The sequence below is a fragment of the Zootoca vivipara genome, chromosome 6 (genome assembly GCF_965207765.1).
Source record: "Zootoca vivipara chromosome 6, rZooViv2.hap1.1, whole genome shotgun sequence".
NCBI lineage: Eukaryota > Metazoa > Chordata > Lepidosauria > Squamata > Lacertidae > Zootoca > Zootoca vivipara.
This window is the reverse complement of record NC_142589.1, coordinates 90497849-90518357: the sequence shown is the minus strand read 5'-3', so window position 1 is coordinate 90518357 and position 20509 is coordinate 90497849. Positions and strand designations below refer to the sequence as shown.

Below are 20509 nucleotides of genomic sequence, written 5' to 3'. Positions count from 1 at the left end.
ATTTGTTCGACAACTAAGGCTTTCGACTACCAAGGTACGACTGTAAATATGAAATCGGCAAAAAGCAGCAGCAGAAGGGAATATGTGCCACAGCCAGAGGCTCAGCAGTCTGGGAGGGGCTGTTCTGTTTCCTACAAACTCACCCAGTCAGGGAGCCCACCAAACTTCGTATAGCCTTGGAACTGGGTTTGGAGAGACCGGCTGATTGTTGAAAGGGAAGCAGCTGCGGGCAGTCTGGGGAACCTCAGAATCCACCTTAGGGCCTGCCTGTAAAAAGGGAGTTTGTGGTGATGTCAGAGGTTTCCAGGAACCCTCTTCTTCGTGGGGATTTGTGGGCGAGGTGTGAGTTTCGCTGGGAGCTGGGTGAGAGCCAGGGTGGGTGGGTGGAGCCCTGGGCGAGAGCCAGGAGGCCGAGAGGGGCGTCTGGAGGAGAAGGAGCTGAAACGAGTCTATCAAAGAATCACAGAGTTGGAAGGGACCACGAGGGCCTCCGGTCAGATGTCAAGGAGTGAGAAGGGGACCAGGCAGAGGTTCACACCTGCCCTGTGAAACGACCTCCCATCAGATATCGAGGAGATAAAGAACTACAGTGGTACCTCTGGATGCGAACGGGATCCGTTCCAGAGCCCCATACGCACCCAGAGCAGTACTTAACCTGAAGCGCTGAATCTGTGCATACTCGCTGCGCGATTCGGCACTTCTGCACATGCGCATGATGTCATTCAGCGCATCTGCGCATGTGCAAATCGCCGAACCCGGAAGTAGCCCATTTCGTTACTTCCGGGTTTGGCGCGTTCGTAACCCGTGTTGTACGCAACCCGCAGCATTCATATCTAGAGGTGTATACAACTTCTAGAAGACATCTGAAGGCAGCCCTGTATCAGAAGTTTTTAATGCTTGGCGTTACCTTCCCACATTCCTCAGGGATATTTCTCAACCCCCCCCCGACCCTCCTCGACTCCCCAGTTTTGCATCCCACCCCTCTGCCTGGTTCAATGTAGCTTCATGTCTTTCATTGAGGGAACTGCCAGGAGGCCCTCGGAGCTGGGCTTCGGTGTCCGGGCTGAATGATGGGGGTGGAGATGCTCCTTTAGGTCCATAGGGCTCACATGCTATTATACCTTATTAATGGTAAAGCTAAAGGTACCCCTGACCGTTAGATCCAGTCGCAGACAACTCTGGGGTTGTGGCGCTCATCTCGTTTTACTGGCCGAGGGAGCTGGCGTTTGTCCGCAGACAGCTTCCGGGTCATGTGGCCAGCATGACAAAGCCGCTTCTGGCGAACCAGAGCAGCACACGGAAACAACGTTTACCTTCCCGCCGCAACGGTACCTATTTATCTACTTGCACCTCCCATTTATCTACAGTGCCACCCATGTCCCTTTTATTATACCCCATTAGATTATTGAATATTACTTTATTTAACATAAGTCGTTCCATTTTAAAGTTATGTTTTACAGTGGTACCTCGGTTTATGAACACAATTGGTTCCGGAAGTCTGTTCATAAACTGAAGCGTTCATAAACTGAAGCGAACTTTCCCATTGAAAGCAATGGAAAGTGGATTAATCTGTTCCAGACGGTCCACGGAGTACTTAAACTGAAGTGTTCATAAACTGAAGCAAACTTTCCCGTTGAAAGTAATGGAAAATGGATTAATCCGTTCCAGATGGGTCCGCGGCGTTCGTAAACCGAAAATTCGTAAACCGAGGTGTTCGTAACCGAGGTTCCACTGTATTATAATAATGATAATACTTTATTATTTATATGCCACCCGTCTGACTGGGTTGCCCCAATCAGGTGGCTCCCAACAAAAACCAGTAAAAGTGCAATACAGCATCAAACACTAAAACTTCCCTTATGTGTTCTAAAAGTTGTATAGTTATTTATCTCCTTGACATCTGATGGGAGGGCGTTCCATAGGGTGAGCATCACTACCAAGAAGGCCCTCTACCTGGTTCCCTGTAACCTCACTTCTCACAGGGAGGGAACCGCCAGAAGGCCCTCGGAGCTGGACCTCCGTGTCCGGGCAGAATGATGGGGGTGGAGACGCTCCTTTAGGTATACTGGGCTGAGGCCATTTAGGGCTTTCAAGGTCAGCACCAACACTTTGAATTGTGCTCAGAAACGTCCTGGGAGCCAACGTAGGACTTTCAGAACCGGTGTTATACAGGGAGGGAACCGCCAGAAGGCCCTCGGAGCGGGACCTCAGTGTCTGGGCTGGACGATGGGGGTGGAGACACTCCTTCAGGTATACTGGGCTGAGGCTGTTTAGGGCATGGGTAGGCAAACAAAGGCACGCCCCCCCCCGGATCCGGCCAAATCGCCTTCTCAATCCGTCCCACGGATGGTCCAGGAATGAGCGTCTTTTTACATGAGTAGAATGTGTGCTTTTATTTAAAATGCATCTCTGGGTTATTTATGGGGCATAGGAATTCGTTCATTTTTTTTTCAAAGTATAGTCCGGCCCCCTACAAGGTCTGTGGGACAGTGGACTGGCCTCCTGCTGAAAACGTTTGCTGACCCCTGGACTACAACATCCAGGCTACAACATCACCAAGCCAGTCCACTCTCACGGTTCTTCCAATTACTCTTTCCCAGATGTGGACGAATGCACCAGCCTCTCAGGAGTTTGCGACGGCGGTGAGTGCACCAACACGGCAGGGAGCTACGTCTGCGCCTGTCCTCGGGGCTTCATGACGAGTCCGGATGGCTCCCGTTGTGTGGGTAAGATGGAGAATTGATTGCTCAATTTGCCATTGCCTCTGTGGACTGACTGGGCTGTTTCTTTTCAAACTAGCGGTGGCTGGGCCTTTGGGAAGGAGATGAATAACGTAGCTTTTGGCAGGAGACGAATGGCCGTAGAAGAGGGACAACCATGGAATGAGCTGGGAAATGGCACCTTCTCAGGATGGACCTACATGCGCCGGGGTGGGTGCGGGACGGACAACGACAACAACAGCACACTATAAATGAGTCAGAAATTAAATCCATGACAGATCAACACACCTTTACAGTAAGGGATGCGGATGGCCCTGTGGTCTAAACCACTGAGCCTCTTGGGCTTGCTGATCAGAAGGTTGGCGGTTCGAATCCCTGTGATGGAGTGAGCTCCCGTTGCTCGGTCCCAGCTCCTGCCAACCTAGCAGTTCAAAAGCACGCCAGTCCCCTGCAGTGGTAAGGTAAACGCCATTTCTGCGCTCTGGTTTCCATCACAGTGTCCCGTTGCGCCAGAAGCGGTTTAGTCCTGCTGGCCACATGACCCGGAAAGCTGTCAGTGGACAAACGCTGGCTCTCTCAGCCTGAAAGCGAGATGAGCGCCGCAACCCCATATTCGCCTTGGACTGGACTTAACCGTCCAGGGGTCCTTTACCTTTTTTAAAAGAACACCTTTACAACATCTGTGCTACTGACTCTCCAATGTTGGGAATGTTGAAATAGATACAACAAAAACTTAATCCATTTGAGTCAAATTGGGTCTATGAGATCCATTTTTTAAAAACCCCAATGTGAACTGTTTCTAGGGCTCTTCCAGGTTAGGATTTGATCCCAGAACATCCCGCTTTTCCTTAGGACGCCCCTATTTTCATCCGAGAAATGTTGGGGGGGGGGTATGGAGTTATGCGACACCCACCCACCCGAGCCAAGGAGATTAAGACATCTGAAAGCAGGCTTCTATATGGAAGTTTTTATATGTTTAATGTTTTATTATTATTATTATAAAAAAAGTTGGAAGCCACCCAGAATGGCTGAGGCTACCCAGTCAAATGGGTGGGGTATAAATAGTAAAATTATTTTTATTATGGAATAGGACATCCCTATGTTAATCGGAGAAATGTTGGAAGGTATGTTAGACTGAGCAAGACCAATGGCTTCCTAGGGTATCGGAAAGAGATATTTCCCCATCCTCCTGGGAGATGCCAAGGGTTGAACCTGGGAACTGACCCTTTTGGGCGCTGCGACCATTTCCCAAAAACCAAAGTTGAGGTGGGAGCCAGCATTCATAGCCACCTCCCTTCCTCTCTGCATTTATGAGAGCTGGGGGATTTAGGTTTGACGAGGCCCTAAGCTACTGAAGGTAATGGGGCCCTTTCTATGTCCAGCTGTCCTTTGTCAGCAACAAATGGCCGCTGGTTTTTGTGTGTTGAATATATGCTAGGTGTTCATTGACGGACCTACTAGGGATCTCAAGCCATTTGCGCACGTTGCCCTGCAACCAGTCCATGCAGAATGTAGGCACCCTATACAGTGGTACCTCTACTTACGAATATCTCTACTTACGAATGTTTCTACTTACGAATGGAGCTCCGTCCGCCATCTTGGATGCAGTTTAGATAGGATTTTTTTCTACTTACAAATTTTTAGATAGGGTTGCTTCGACTTACGAATTTTTTCTCCCAATGCATTCCTATGGGATTCGACTTACAAATTTTTTCTACTTACAAATGTGCGTTTGGAACGCATTAAATTCGTAAGTAGAGGTACCACTGTATATAGAAAGGAGCAAACCCGTGATATTTTAGGGAGCAGGCTAGCAGGCGGGGCCCATGACTTACATCATAGGAGCCTACACAACACAAAACACTGTTGCTGTATGTAGGCTTTATTTTATTTCTTTTTTTATCTTATATTTTGGAAATGTATATCCAGGGGTTTTTTCCCCCTTTAAATCCCCCCCACAAAGAGAGTGGAGCCCTAAGTTATAGCTTGTTTAGCTTATACAGTGGTCCCTCGACTTACGAACAACTTGACAACCGAATTTTTCGACTTACGAATGGGATTAATGGCCACGCGCTTACGAATGTCTCAACATCCGGAAAAACCCACAGAGGTTTTAGATAGGGATTTTTTGACTTACAAATTTTTAGATAGGGTTGCTTCGACTTAGGAATTTTTCCGTTTTCAATGCATTCCTACGGGAAATCGCGTTTCCAATGGCGTTTTTCAACTAACGGATTTTTCGACTTACAGATTAAATTCGTAAGTTGAGGCACCACTGTAGATAAATCCAGCACTGCTGGGGGTACAAGATGAAGGGGGGGGGGAGAGAAAGAAAGGAGTTGCTCTTTTTCCTTCTTTTTCCTTTCGAGGCTACAAGAAAAAACCGAGCAAATTTAATTAAGGAGCCTGTTTTTGTTTTTTGTTTTTTTTAAATACCTCGACTCTCCCAATGGGACCACTTGCAATGCTGGCTGGTTCTCCTCTCGTCTACGTCATGTGCTGGGGCTCCTTTCCCCTGTCCCCCCCCCACCGCACCTCCCAGAGCGAACATGTGCCGTAAATGTGCTGTCACTCGCTGAGAGGAACAATATTTTCTCTGGCCGGGGAGGCCTGCGTCCCGGTGGGTCCTCAAATTACGTCCTGCTTTCTGAAAGGTTCCTTTGTTCCGCTGGACGGGACAAAAATTCCTCGGGAGGCGGAGCGCGCTGGACGTTCCCAAGGTTTCCCTTCCACCCCGTAGACGAGCAGCAATTATGTATTTATTTTTAAAACACAACCCTGCTATGAATAGTTCAAAACATCCCGGCACTGCTAGGAGTTATTCGCGGCCTGCCAGACATGTTTCCCAACACTCGGAGGAGGAAATAACTGCATTTCATCTTTACTTTTTGAGTGTTTTTCTTTTTTCCTTTCCTTTCCTCTTTTTTTTTTTGGCCATATCATTTTTATTAATTTTACAATAATGCTTTCCATTACAATCTCTCCTCTTATATTATACATTTTGGCTTTTTAGGGCCGTGACTTCCTTCAAACCTTCCTTATGATTTTCTATCTTTCATTTCAAATTTCTGCATTTTCACTACTTAAACCATTGCTTTCAAATCAGAAACATCATATTTTCTTATTCTTCTCTGCAGTGATTTTTATACCTTTCCTTACAAAGCTTATTGCAATCCTACCAACGTGGTTGATTGACTACAATTGTCTTTCAAATAATTTACAAATTTAGTCCAGTTCTTGATGAACTTCTGGTCTCACTGTTCTCGGATTCTTCCCGTCATTTTAGCCAGTTCTGCATACTCCATTAACTTCAATTGCCTTTCCTTTCCTTTTTTGAATAGCTGCAGTCATTTCTCCTCTGTGTGTATTGCAGATTGGGTTGTAGCCAGCCCTGTTTTTCTCAAGAGTAGACCCACTGAAACGAATGGACCCAGGTGGCGCTGTGGTTAAACCACTGAGCCTAGGGCTTGCTGATCAGAAGGTCGGCGGTTTGAATCCCTGTGACGGGGTGAGCTCCCGTTGCTTGGTCCCAGCTCCTGCCAACCTAGCAGTTCGAAAGCACGTCAAAATGCAAGTAGATAAATAGGAACCGCTACAGCGGGAAGGTAAACGGCGTTTCCATGTGCTGCTCTGGTTTGCCAGAAGCGGCTTTGTCATGCTGGCCACATGACCTGGAAGCTATACGCCGGCTCCCTCGGCCAATAATGCGAGATGAGCGTGCAACCCCAGAGTCGGTCACGACTGGACCTAATGGTCAGGGGTCCCTTTACCTTTACCTTTAGACCCACTGAAACAAATGGACCTATTTTAGCTGCGTTTATCAATTTCAGCGGGTAAAGCTTAGTTGAACCAAACCCGATACTGGTCCTGTGCAAAGTAGGCCCGTTGAAATGACTAAGAGCAATATATATATATATATTGTCCAGTAGCACCTTTGTTGTTGTTTAGTCGTTTAGTCGTGTCCGACTCTTGGTGACCCCATGGACCAGAGCACGCCAGGCACTCCTGTCTTCCACTGCCTCCCGCAGTTTGGTCAAACTCATGTTCGTAGCTTCGAGAACACTGTCCAACCATCTTGTCCTCTGTCATCCCCTTCTCCTTGTGCCCTCCATCTTTCCCAACATCAGGGTCTTTTCCAGGGAGTCTTCTCTTCTCATGAGGTGGCCAAAGTATTGGAGCCTCAGCTTCACAATCTGCCAGTAGCACCTTAGAGAGCAACTAAGTTTGTTCTTGGTATAAGCTTAAGTGTGCATGCACACGAAAGCTCATACCAAGAACAAATTTACTTGGTCTCTAAGGTGCTACTGGACAATTTTTAATTTTTAAAAATATATTTTGACTGCGTCTGACCAACACGGCTACCTACCTGAATCTAAAAGCAATTAATCTGTCTACTCTGAGTAGAATTCCATTGGATACAACCCACAGTTTGTAAAAATTATCATCATCATCATCATCATTAATTAAATTTGTATAACTCCCTATAACTGTAAATCCCCCACCCACTAACAATTGTTCTCTGGGTGATGTACATCTTTTTATTTTTTAAAAAGTCATTCCAATAAAACGAAGAATCAGTAGGGCAGCAAATAAAACTGTTGTCCAAACAAAATAGCCCATCCAAACAGATGTTGCCTCCCATCAACGCTAGTCAGCATGGCCAACAGCCGGTCCAAGACGTTTTGCTGCCTGAGGCAAAGGACAAAATGACCCATGCACACCTAAATCCACATATTGTGGAGAATCTTGCTTCATTACTAGCTACCAATGGGACCTGACGCACAGTTGTCTTCTCCAGCAGAAGGATCTGGTCATGAAGCTTAGAAGTAGGAGCTGCCTCCCAGCATATTCCTCCTGAGGCACCCGTCTCGTTCTGCCCAATGGTAGAGCCGGGCCTGGCTCAGGGTGATGGGGGACATACTCCAAACATCATCTTGAGGGCCAAATGTTCCCAGCTAGAGAACTTGCTTCAAAAGCAAGAATAAATCATTCGTTTGTTTGTTTCATATATTTATAGCCTGCCATGCTCTCAAGCTGGGATTCAAGGTGGCTTACATTTAAAACATCAATTATACAATGCAGAATAATAATAAAAACTAGTTATATTATTACGTTTTCCAAAATTATCGCAATCATCTCCGAATCAAATAACTGCATCGTTTCATGTGTTAACTGCCCACCCACAGCTCCACAATGTTCTTGCTTAAACCTTTTCTACTGCGTTATATATCTTTTATCTGTCACGAAGCATCCCTCTAATGCAATTATCACTTTAATGTTTTTCTTCCGCTGCTGCTGTCTCGGATCCTGCCCGTGATTTCGTTGAGCCATAATGCTATTTCAAAGTAAGGCCTCCGTTCCACTATAAAAAGTTTGTCATTTTGGTCTCTTAAAATTGCTATTCAAGGGATGCGGGTGGGACGATACCAGAAAGCAAGGTTCAGCGGAGCGTCAGTGGGAGGCAGTGAAATGGGTCACCCCTGTAGGGTGGCGCTGTGGTCTAAATCACGGAGCCTCTTGGGCTTGCTGATCAGAAGGTCGGCAGTTCGAATCCCCGCGACGGGGTGAGCTCCCGTTGCTCCATCCCAGCTCCTGCCAACCTAGCAGTTCGAAAGCACACCAGCGCAAGTAGATAAATAGGTACCTCTGTGGCAGGAAGGTAAATGGCGTTTCCATGCGCTCTGATTTCCGTCACAGTGTCCCACAAGCGATTTAGTCCTGCTGCCACATGACCTGTGGACAAACGCAGGCTCCCTCGGCCTATAGAGCGAGATGAGCGCCGCAACCCCAAACTCACCTTTGGACTTAACTATTCCAGGGGTTCTTTACCTTTTACCTATTGCTATTCAAAATGATAATTAAAACACATGCCATCTAAAACCAGCAACTGAAACCCCCGGGGTACGTTTCACAGAAATGGAACAACCATCTCCCTCCCCAGCCTGAATTATAAGCCCATTACTATGAAGAAGAGGGGGAAATAGAGGCTCAGTAGCCAACTGGTTGGGCAAAGGATTGTCCTGCAGTTTACACGTTACATTCCCGCCATTTATTTAAAGCACCCTGATGCCACTTTAGACAGTTGTGGCTTCCTACAAAAAAAATAATAATCCTGGGAGTCCCTCACCCATCCCCTCCAACATTTCTCCATTGAAAATAGGGACATCCCAACATTTCTCCAATGAAAACAGGGACGTCCTATCCCATACTCTCCAACATTTCTCCAATGAAAATGGAGACACCCCAAAATTTCTCCGATGAAAATAGCGGCGCCTTAGGGATTTTCCAGGATTGTCCCTGGAACATATGGTCCCCCCCTCACAGAGCTACAATTCCCAGAGCAGTTTAACAATCAAATCCCTCTTCACAAGGAACTCTGGGAATTGTAGTTCAGAGGGGGGGAATATAGAGGTCTTGGAGCTCTGAACAAACTCCAGCTCCCAGAATTCTTTGGGCAAAGCCCTGATTGTGAATGTATTCCACTGGCTACCCAGAAAGCCTCCTTGCCGTTTCCCCGTCTTCCTTTTTAAGTAGCATCCCTCGGACCAAGCACTCAGGGGGTGGGGGGTTATAGTGGGAAAAGGTCCAAAGGCTTTGGGGGGTCAGCAGAAATCTGGTCCATGGCTGCTGCCCCCTCTGTGCTGCCCACTTTTGCAAGCAATCTGCTCTGTGTACCTGCCGTGAAAGCAATAAGTTCAGCCAAGAAACCGGGGGGGGGGGCGTGCTGGGAGGGAGGGAGGGAGGGAGGTACAAGCTCAAAGAGCCCCCTGTTCTTCCCAGCCGCCTCTCGGCGAGGTTCGTGTCAGATCAACCGAGCCGCCGGCAGAAATGGAAGTTTGTGACCTTAATTTTGAGGGGAGAGTCAACAAGCGGCCTCAGGAATTTGAAGGAAGCATCTGAGTTTAATCAAAAGGAGATGTCAAACTTAATGAGGACCAAGAGGCACCTCCCCCCTCCCTCTCTTCCCCCCTGCAGACCCAGTTGCGCAAAGGCAGATTTGTCGCACGCAGCACAGAACATTACAGGGGGCGGCGAATATGGCCGGAGTATCAGGGCCTGTCCATTTAACTGTTTCTTCCCAACGAATCTTGGCTTCCCACTCCTATCCGCCAATATCTCTTTGGGCTGCAAGTAATATTGCCAACTTTTCATGGCTGCCCGTGCTCCTCTGCCTTTAACAGCTCCTCGACATGCAGAAATTCAGCAGGTCACGTTTTCTCCCCGCTGTCATCGAGACCAAACAACAGGACATTTGATCTCTCTTGACATTTCAACCAGTGCTTAAACACACACACACACAGAGAGAGAGAGAGAGAGAGAGAGAAACTGTAGACTCTAGACCAGGCATCCCCAAACTTCGGCCCTCCAGATGTTTTGGACTACAATTCCCATCATCCCCTACCACTGGTCCTGTTAGCTAGGGATCATGGGAATTGTAGGCCAAAACATCTGGAGGGCCGCAGTTTGGGGGTGCCTGCTCTAGACAAGAAAAGGCGAGCTGATGTCATGGAGCGGCTAATCACGAAGGCCTGGACTTTGGCAGCCCCGAGTTCAAATCCTGTAAAAAAGTTGCTCACGGTGGAAGCCTGGGGCTTTTCAGGCGTTGCTGGACTACAATTCCCATCATCCCTGTACTGAGAGGCATCCTGTTTCTCGGGAGGGGATGCCTCTTTGGGGGTTCCCAAACTTGGGTCTCCAGCTGTTTTTGGACTCCCATCATCCCTAACTAGCAAGACCAGTGACAGGGAGGTAGCCATGTTGGTCTGACGTAGTCGAAACAAAATAAAAAAACTCCTTCCAGTAGCACCTTAGGGACCAACCAAGTTTGTTATTGGTATGAGGTGGGAATTGTAGTCCCCAGTGAGCTGGAGACCCGAGTTTGGAAACACTGAAACTGTGACAGGGAAGGAATCCTAGAATCATAGAGTTGGAAGAGACCACAAGGGCCATCCAGTCCAACCCCCTGCCAAGCAGGAAACTCCATCAAAGCATTCTTGACATATGCCTGTCAAGCCTCTGCTTAAAGACCTCCAAAGAAGGAGACTCCACTACACTCCTTGGCAGCAAGTTCCACTGTCGAACAGCTCTTACTGTCAGGAAGTTCTTCCTAATGTTTAGGTGGAATCTTCTTTCTTGTAGTTTGAATCCATTGCTCCGTAATAGCTCCTCTGCTGATCTGCTGATCTCCATGGCTGTGCGTGTGTGTGTGTGTGCCTAAGATTGTGTGCCTGTGCGTTATTGTGTGTGTCTACGCCTATGAGGTTGTGAATCTGTTGATCTGGCACAACACACACCCTCAGGTTTAACCCCGCTCACTTTTGGCACTTGGAAAAGGACCCTTTGAAATCCTTAATTACAGTGAGACCTCACCGCCTCATGAAAGTGTTGGAGAGCTTTGCATCTCCACCACCTCTGAAATACAACTAATCCAGAATGTGGCAGCTAGACTGGGGACTGGCAGCGGCTGCCGAGACCGTATAACACCGGTCCTGAAAGACCTCCATTGGCTCCCAGGACGTTTCTGAGCACAATTCAAAGTGTTGGTGTTGTTGTTTAGTCGTTTAGTCGTGTCCGACTCTTCGTGACCCCATGGACCATAGCACGCCAGGCACTCCTGTCTTGCACTGCCTCCCGTAGTTTGGTCAAACTCATGTTCGTAGCTTCGAGAACACTGTCCAACCATCTCGTCCTCTGTCGTCCCCTTCTCCTAGTGCCCTCAATCTTTCCCAACATCAGAGTCTTTTCCAAGGATTCTTCTCTTCTCATGAGGTGGCCAAAGTATTGGAGCCTCAGCTTCACGATCTGTCCTTCCAGGGAGCACTCAGGGCTGATTTCCTTAAGAATTGATAGGTTTGATCTTCTAGCAGTCCATGGGACTCTCAAGAGTCTCCTCCAGCACCATAATTCAAAAGCATCAATTCTTCGGCGATCAGCCTTCTTTATGGTCCAGCTCTCACTTCCATACATCACTACTGGGAAAACCATAGCTTTAACTATACGGACCTTTGTCGGCAAGGTGATGTCTCTGCTTTTTAAGATGCTGTCTAGGTTTGTCATTGCTTTTCTCCCAAGAAGCAGGCGTCTTTTAATTTTGTGACTGCTGTCACCATCTGCAGTGATCAAGGAGCCCAAGAAAGTAAAATCTCTCACTGCCTCCATTTCTTCCCCTTCTATTTGCCAGGAGGTGATGGGACCAGTGGCCATGATCTTGGTTTTTTTGATGTTGAGCTTCAGACCATATTTTGCGCTCTCCTCTTTCACCCTCATTAAAAGGTTCTTTAATTCCTCCTCACTTTCTGCCATCAAGGTTGTGTCATCTGCATATCTGAGGTTGTTGATATTTCTTCCGGCAATCTTAATTCCTGCTTGGGATTCATCTAGTCCAGCCTTTTGCATGATGAATTCTGCATATAAGTTAAATAAGCAGGGAGACAATATACAACCTTGTCGTACTCCTTTCCCAATTTTGAACCAATCAGTTGTTCCATATCCAGTTCTAACTGTAGCTTCTTGTCCCACATAGAGATTTCTCAGGAGACAGATGAGGTGATCAGGCACTCCCATTTCTTTAAGAACTTGCCATAGTTTGCTGTGGTCGACACAGTCAAAGGCTTTTGCATAGTCAATGAAGCAGAAGTAGACTTTTTTCTGGAACTCTCTAGCTTTCTCCATAATCCAGCGCATGTTTGCTATTTGGTCTCTGGTTCCTCTGCCCTTTCGAAATCCAGCTTGCACTTCTGGGAGTTCTCGGTCCACAAAGTGTTGGTGCTGACCTTGAAAGCCTTAAACAGCCTCTGCCCAGTTTACCTGAAGGAGCGTCTCCACCCCCACTGAGGTCCAGCACCGAGGGCCTTCTGGCGGTTCCCTCCCTGCGAGAAGTGAGGTTACAGGGAACCAGCCAGAGGGCCTTCTCGGTGGTGGCGCCCGCCCTGTGGAACACCCTCCCATCAGATGTCAAGGAAATAAACCACTATTTGACTTTGAAGGCAGCCCTGTTTAGGGAAGTTTTTAATGCTTGATGTTTTATTGCGTTTTTAGTATTCTCTTGGGAGCCGCTCAGAGTGGCTGGGGAAACCCAGCCAGATGAGTAGGGTATAAATAAGTTGTTGTTGTTGTTGTTGTTGTTGTTTGTCCCCCTCCAAAAGCTCCGTCCCCAAATAGGGCAGGGAATTTTGAGAGACACCACCCATCCTTTGCTTGAGGTTAGGGCTTGCTAACCTCATACGGTGGTTTTTGCCACAGAAGGAACTTTTGGTGCAGAGAAGGATCCCAATTCCCTGCATGTAGGAGATCTAGCATGTCAGGGGGCTGCCTGGCATGCTGGTTGTCTAAATGCAGGGCGTTTGGTTGCTCAGCTCCCCTTCCCTGCAGCGGCGCCTCCCATGAAGGGTTCCCACTATGCTCTGTGTTTATGAACCAGACCTCGGCAGGGGGGAAGGAAACCTGGAAAGGTTCCTTGTGAAACGTCCCGGGAATGGTGGATTTGAGGTTTTGGGCTCTGACTCACGGCCATTTGGGAGGTGGCTACAAGGAAATTCCCTCGCAGCCAGAGTCCCACCCAAGGCTTCATTAGCCTTTTGACGTTTGCATCCCCGATCGGGCTGTTAATTGCTGAGGTTTTCCAATGGAGGGGTTGCGAGTGGATGACTAAAGACGGCGTTGTGTATCTGGCCAAATGGTGCAATTAAAAGCAAGCACTTTGTGGAGGGGACCTCATAATCCAGCTCTCCTTTGGCGCTGGGTGAAGGAGCACAGGCACCCTTGATGAATGAGTCAACCAGGGTTGTATATACTGAGCGGGGGGGGGGTGTTTTGAGGTCCTCCTCCCCTTTGCTCAATTTCTTTGCCAGTGGAGAGTTTTGAATTTGATTTATTGCAAGAGGTCGGCAATTGGTTTTCTTGCCATGCTTTCTAGGACCTCGCCATGGGTGTCTTTGCGGGTCGGGAATGTGGATCGCAGCTTTGCCTTGGAATTCCCCCTTCCTGGGGAAGCTGGTTAAAAGCCAGAGCGAAACAACTGGACATGCTGCTTTATCTATCTATAACCCCCCCCCTGCCACGCTGTCTCTCCAAAAGCGGCAGCCCTCCAGCGCTGGTACCCGAGGCCTTTGAAACGAGAGGTGGTCCGTGAGGGTGAAAGGGGCACTGCCCCGCCAACCTCACTCAGTTCCAACCTCTTGGTGGCGGGGGGGGGGGGATAGGTATAAAAGGAGAATTCCCTGGATGGGAAGATCCAGCTTTGGGCTCTTTGGTGAGACAGCCCAGGTAGAGATTTAAAATCACAAAATATGCAGCAAAAGGAAAGCATGTCAATATAGGCTTTTAGACCTTTAAAATGTGTGTCCCTTTCTTTCCAAAGTTGCCCTCTCCCCCCAGCGTAGCAAAAAGAACACATGTTAGGTAAGTTTTTTAAAAATGGTTTCCTTACAAACTCTTCAAAGGTCGGGTTCATGTTCGTCTCCATAAACCCGCCAGAAAAGTTGCACAGGCAGTAAAACTTGGCTTGGTTGCAAAGGTGAAAGTTCCTAAATTATTGGTGTAGGAGAGAGGGGCTTGTTAGAGCCATGTGGGCTGAGCCTGGAGCAACCAGCTCCGACGTCTTTACATGCTGAGCTTTTCAGGTAGACTGGAGGGGAACCAAGGCCTTGATTAGCTTCCCTCCAAGGTAAGGGGGAGCGACCTAGCTAAATCTGACAGGACAACTTACTCTATGACATTAACTCCTTCCTGCATTCACTAGACTTAAGCATGCTTGTTGTGAGCTTGGTTCTTCTACACCGCTCACCAAGGAGTGGTCCTCCCTCTCAACTTTCTCCTCCTCCTGAGTCTCAGCATTGCCTCATGTCCTGCAACATGCCCAGAGTTTAAGCAAGATGTCCACAGTCAGACAGAAGCAACGAAGATGTCCCAACAGATTTTGTGCCCCACCCACCCAGATTTTGTCGAACTCCAACTAACATAGGCCATGGCAGCCAGCATGATCAGTGGTCGGAGAGGATGGTAATTGGAGCCCAACAATCTTTCTTCTCTTTGGCACTCCCTCGTAGCTGAGAAAGATTGTCTTTCATGAGCACAGTCTTAACAGTGAGTCAATATAGTAAGTGAGTCCGTAAGTGACTGTGGAGGCCAATTCTGGATCCACACGTCCTTCCACAGTGGAGACCTAGGTTTCCAGGCAGGAGTTGATCCCAGTGAGGGTTTGCCAAGTGTGCATCCTCTTAGCTCATGTCTCCCTTGCATCCTGAGTTCGAGTGTCTTCAAAGCCCATGGAACCTTTGGTGAAGGCTGTTCTCCAATTGGAGTGCTTGCAGGCCAGTGTTTCCCAGTTTTCAGTGTTCATGCTACTTATATATATATAGATTTGGCTTGAGAGAGTCTTTAAACCTCTTTGAGCAATACCTGGAGGTCCCTATCCCTTGTTTAGACTCTGCCATTCTCTGGCCGGCTCCCTCGGCCAGTAAAGCGAGATGAGCGCCGCAACCCCAGAGTCGTTCACGACTGGACTTGACTATCAGGGGTCCTTTACCTTTACCTTTACTGTCCCCTCTGAGTCTCATGCACAAAGCAGGCTCTACACATTAGTGACACCTTCTCCCGCTTCTCGTTCCAGACCAGCGAATCGGCACTTGCTTCTCGGCACTCATCGGCGGTCGGTGTGCTGGGGAGCTCCCCGGGCAATACACGAAAATGCAGTGCTGCTGTGATTCTGGGAGATGCTGGGCGATCGGACAAACTCCGGAAATGTGCCCTGTGAGGGGGTCAGGTGAGTGAGCTCTAGGGAGGGGGTTAGCAAGGCCAGCGGGCCTTGATCTGGCGGCATTGGCTGGGCGGCATGACAACAATATTTTGGAAAGTGAGTGATACACTTATGGAAGAAAGTTGTCTGTCTGTATGTATACCGTATTGGCCTGAATATAAGCCTCACTTCCCCCCCCCCCAAATTCTGACCGTTTCCTGTTTTTAATTTCTCCCCCTTTGCTGCACCCTCTCTTCTCTCTCTTATACCGTACCAACAATGCAACCAGCTCTCGTTCCTTCTGTCTCTCGAGGTTCAAATCCTGCTCGCGAATTTGCCGTGCTATAGTATTCCTTTAAGGAATCCGGAAAAAAGGCTTCCGTTCTTCCACAAACAATAATCATTTGGCTTCTCTGGTATTAGGTGTTGGCTTCACCAATCCCGCGTACAGTCGTACCTTGGTTTTCGAAGTAGCTTCGTTCTCGAAGGTTTTGGCTCCTGAACAATCGAAACCCGGAAGTGATTGTTCCGGGTTTTCGGGTGTTCTTTTGGAAGCCGGATGTCCGACGGGGCTTCCGCAGCTTCCGATTGGCAGCTGGAGCTTCCTGCAACCAATCAGAAGCTGTGCTTTTGGAAGTCAAACAGACTTCCGGAATGGATGCCGTTCAACTTCCGAGGTACGACTGTAGCTGCTGCCGGAATTCTTTACAAAGCTCCGTTATCCTTCCACCTTAAGCGGAAAATGATCACTGGTTTCTCTTCCTCAGACGAATATCGCCGGCTGTGCATCGAAGGTCTTCCAGTTGTTCCGGGCTTCCCTGGCACATTTCCCGGGGTCCCTGGATTTGGCCCCAACGGAGTTGGGCCAGGAATTAGTGGTCCCGGTGCCTTTGGTCCGAATGGCGCAAACGGGCAAGGTGGGATCCCCGGACTGCCTGGGATGGGGCCCGGAAGCTCAAGTATTGGTAAGTGAGAAAAATGCACAATATAAAGTTTCTAGACCTCATGGTTGAGAGGGAAAGGGCTGCCTTACGCCAAATCAGGGCTTTGAGCCCGAGGGATGCTGAAGATTAAACCTGGGACTTTCTGCCAGGCAAAGCAATACAGTGGTAACTTGGTTCTCAAACTTAATCCGTTCTGGAAGTCCGTTCCGAAACCAAAGCGTTCCAAAACCAAGACTCGGTGTAAGAACAGTCCGGTTTAAGAACGATTCGGTTTACGAACTCTGCAAAACCAGAAGTAGTGTCCCGGTTTGAGAACTTTACCTCGGTCTAGGAACGGAAGCCGAACGGTGGAAGGGCACTGGCGGCGGGAGGCCTCATTAGGGAAAGCGTGCCTTGGTTTAAGAACCGTTTTGGTTTAAGAACGGACTCCTGGGACGGATTCAGTTCGTAAACCGAGGTACCACTGTAATGCAAAATGGATTAATCCGTTCCAGACTTTTAAAAACAACCCCCGAAAGAGCAATTTAACATGAAATTTACTATCTAACGAGACCATTGATCCATAAAATGAAAACAATAAACAATGTACTGCAGTCACACAATCAATCAATCACTAGCTGAACTGGCTTCCACACAGTCACAAAAACAAAACAAAAAAGAGCCACTAAAACAAAACGCAAAATAAATAGCAAAAACAGACAGACCTCAGGGTAAGACTCAAAACGGAAGTGTGGCACTCAAAACGGAAGTGTAACGCTCGAATCAGGAGTGTAACACTCAAAACGGAGCACGTTCGACTTCCGAAAATGTTTGCAAACCTCCACACTTACTTCCAGGTTTGCAGTGTTTGGGTTCCACATTGTTTGAGTACCACGGCGTTTGAGAACCAAGGTACCACTGTATAACTGGGCTGCCGTCTGTCTGCTAAAGTAAGAGTCAAACGCCTACGGTTCTGTTGAGCAAAAGATCCCTGCGTTGCAGGGGTTGGGCTAGATGACCCTCAGGTGTCCCTCCCAACTCTTCCCCGCTCACAGCAGCAGCAGCAGTAACCGCCCCTGGTGTTTTTGCAGGAACAGCCACCCTCAACCAGACCATCGACATCTGCAAGCATTTCACCAACCTGTGCTTGAACGGGCGCTGCATCCCCACCCCGTCCAGCTACCGCTGCGAATGCAACATGGGCTACAAGCAGGACATGCGGGGCGAATGTATTGGTGAGTTGGGGGGGCGGGAACCCGGGGTTAGCCTTGGCTGACAGAGCAAAGCTGCCATGCTCAAGCGCTGCCATAGCCAGAGCTGAGCAGAGCGAATGTTTCAGGAACATCTCTTTCTTTCCTTTTTTAGAAGCTTTGATATATTTTCTTAAATTTCCGGAAATTTCACAGAAACATCCCAGCACATAACAGATTTTTCTTTGATTTTGTCGACTTCCCGTTCCATTTTTCATCGTGTTTTTTATTTGTCCCCCCCACACACACACCTTGCTTGACTGTGTCTTCCCTCTCTTATATCATGCCAATAATACAACAATCTCTTATTCCTTCTGATGCTCATAGTTTGAAGAAGAAGAAGAGTTTAGATTTGATATCCCGCTTTATCTCTGCCCGAAGGAGTCTCAAAGCGGCTCACATTCTCCTTTCCCTTCCTCTCCCACAACAAACACTCTGTGAGGTGAGTGGGGCTGAGAGATTTCAGAGAAGTGTGACTAGCCCAAGGTCACCCAGCGGCTGAATGTGGAGGAGCGGAGACGCGAACCCAGTCCCCCAGATTAGGAGTCTACCACTCTTAACCACTACACCACACTGGCTTTGAGTCCAGCTCACGAGTTTGCCATACTATTTTGGAACATCAACTTTTTGGAACTTCTGCCTCTACAAGAAAAGCTTCAGGGGATATCCGCTCTAAACATCTTTTTTCATTATCTCATCAAATATCATTTCCCAAAATTCCCTCGCTTTCTTGCAAGTCCGTCTCATACGGAAGAACCACCTGCTTCTTTACACTTCCAGCAGTTATTACACATCTTATACATTTTAGACAATTTACCCAGTGTTAAATACCATCTGCACATCATTTTCACATACAGTGGTACCTCGCAAGGCGAATGCCTCACGCTACGAAAAACTCACAAGACGAATGCGTCTTGCGATTCTATGGGTGAGTCGCAAGACGAATTCATTTTGCGAAAAATTCACCTTGCGAATCGCAGTCTCCCATAAGGAATGCATTGAAATTTAATTAATGTGTTCCTATGGGCAAAAAAAGAAATTTCAATGCATTCCTATGGGAAACCGCGATTCGCAAGACGAATTTTTCGCAAAAAGAATTGACTCGCGGAACGAAATAAATTCGTCTTGCAAGGTACCACTGTAGTTCCCTTTTGAAGCATGACAAGCAGTGATTTTCATGTCCACTTGCCATGCATTGATTTCCGATTTTGCTATTATTTTGCTGGAGAAATTTGTGTGAATTGTGGGTATTCTACAGCACCGCCAGGGGCACTGACCCACCAAACCAAGCTTGCCTTTTTCCTTTCAGCCAGTTCAACTTCCTCCTCCTTAGTCGCTGTGGCAGGAGTAGAATCTGTTGCCTCTGGCGCCACCTGCCGTTGGTCTCCAGCCTTCTTTGCCAATGGCCATCAGCTGATACCTGCTCCAATTCTTTTTTGACCTGGTTCCATCCATTCATTTTAAAGAAGTTTGGTTTGAACAGGATGCCCCAGTTTCAGCCAACTGTATCGCTGAATCTTGAGACTTCCCCCCCATCCCCTTCATGGGTCCTATTGTCAACATTCGAAACTGCGTATTATTCTGAAATCTACATATTATATCAATCCATTTTATCCATTACACTACAAGTGAGGTTAAAATCCTGCTAATGTTTTCATCTGCTTGTAGTAGTAGTCTCCTAAATATATTATGAATTTTTTCCAATTCTTTTTACAAATTTTTGTCCTCTTGGTTCCTGAGTAGTAATAATAATAATAATAATAATAATAATAATAATAATAATAATGTACATTCCTGCGTATAAGACTAGTTTTTAACCCAGGAAAATCTTCTCAAAAGTCGGGGGTCGTCTTATACGCCGGGTTGTATTTCTTATACGGCGAGTATATCCCAAACTCTTTATTTTAACTGGAAAAGTTGGGGGTCGTCTTATACGCCCTGTCGTCCTAATTTATTAGTTGTACCCCGCCCATCTGGCTGGGTTTCCCCAGCCACTCTGGGCGGCTTCCAACAAAAATTTAAAATACATTAAAACGCCACACATTAAAACAGGGCTGCCTTCAGATGTCTTCTAAATGTCAGGTAGTTATTTATCTCTTTGACATCTGATGGGGGGCGTTCCACAGGGTGGGTGCCACTACCGAGAAGGCCCTCTGCCTGGTTCCCTGTAGCTTTGCTAGTCCATCAGCTTAGTTTGCCATTCCTCTATTGTAGAGACTGACTGTTTCTTCTTTCCATCTCACACCATCGGTAACCGTTCCATTCAATATTATACATTCACACCACCATTATCCACTTTACCGCTTTGGCTCTTTAGAACAGGCACCCCCAAACTGCGGCCCTCCAGATGTTTTGGCCTACAACTCCCATGATCCCTAGCTAACAGGACCAGTGGTCAGGGATGATGGGAATTGTAGTTCAGAACATCTGGAGGGCCGAAGTTTGGGGATGCCTGCTTTAGAGCCTATCGACTTCCTTCCCTCCCACCTCATGGCTTTCAAAATTAACCTTTATATCATTACATTTTGTACGTTTTCCAATGCTAATTGCACTCATTACAAAATAGCTCAAAATTTAAATAAAACTAGAAAGAGAGAAAATTTCTCATTGCAAGTCTTCAGAGAACCCTGCTAGTGATGCTAATTGCTTACAATAATCTTTCTTTTCTTTTAAAAAAAATAATCTTTATTAGTTTCCCCCATAAACGTATATACATAAATAGCAAGTCATACAAAACAAAAGCAATAAAAGGAAAGGAAAAAAGGAGCAAAAGGTACAATGTATTATAATTAAATAGCAAATTACGATGTAAAACTTCCAATCATTCTCATTACACTACTTATATTATCTATGTTTTCTTGCACAGATTTATATTATTTC

At 47.3% G+C, this 20509-nt stretch overlaps 1 protein-coding gene across 1 annotated transcript in view; it reads left to right on the top strand.

Annotated features, from left to right (window-relative positions):
• The window catches only part of FBN3 (fibrillin 3), a 161109-nt gene that overhangs the window by 59551 nt on the left and 81049 nt on the right, over positions 1-20509 (top strand). The window contains exons 9-12 of the mRNA XM_088673016.1: positions 2601-2726; positions 15331-15483; positions 16224-16421; positions 17471-17614. Coding sequence (XP_088529142.1) covers positions 2601-2726; positions 15331-15483; positions 16224-16421; positions 17471-17614 — 621 coding nt within the window. The remainder of the gene's footprint in view (positions 1-2600; positions 2727-15330; positions 15484-16223; positions 16422-17470; positions 17615-20509) is intronic.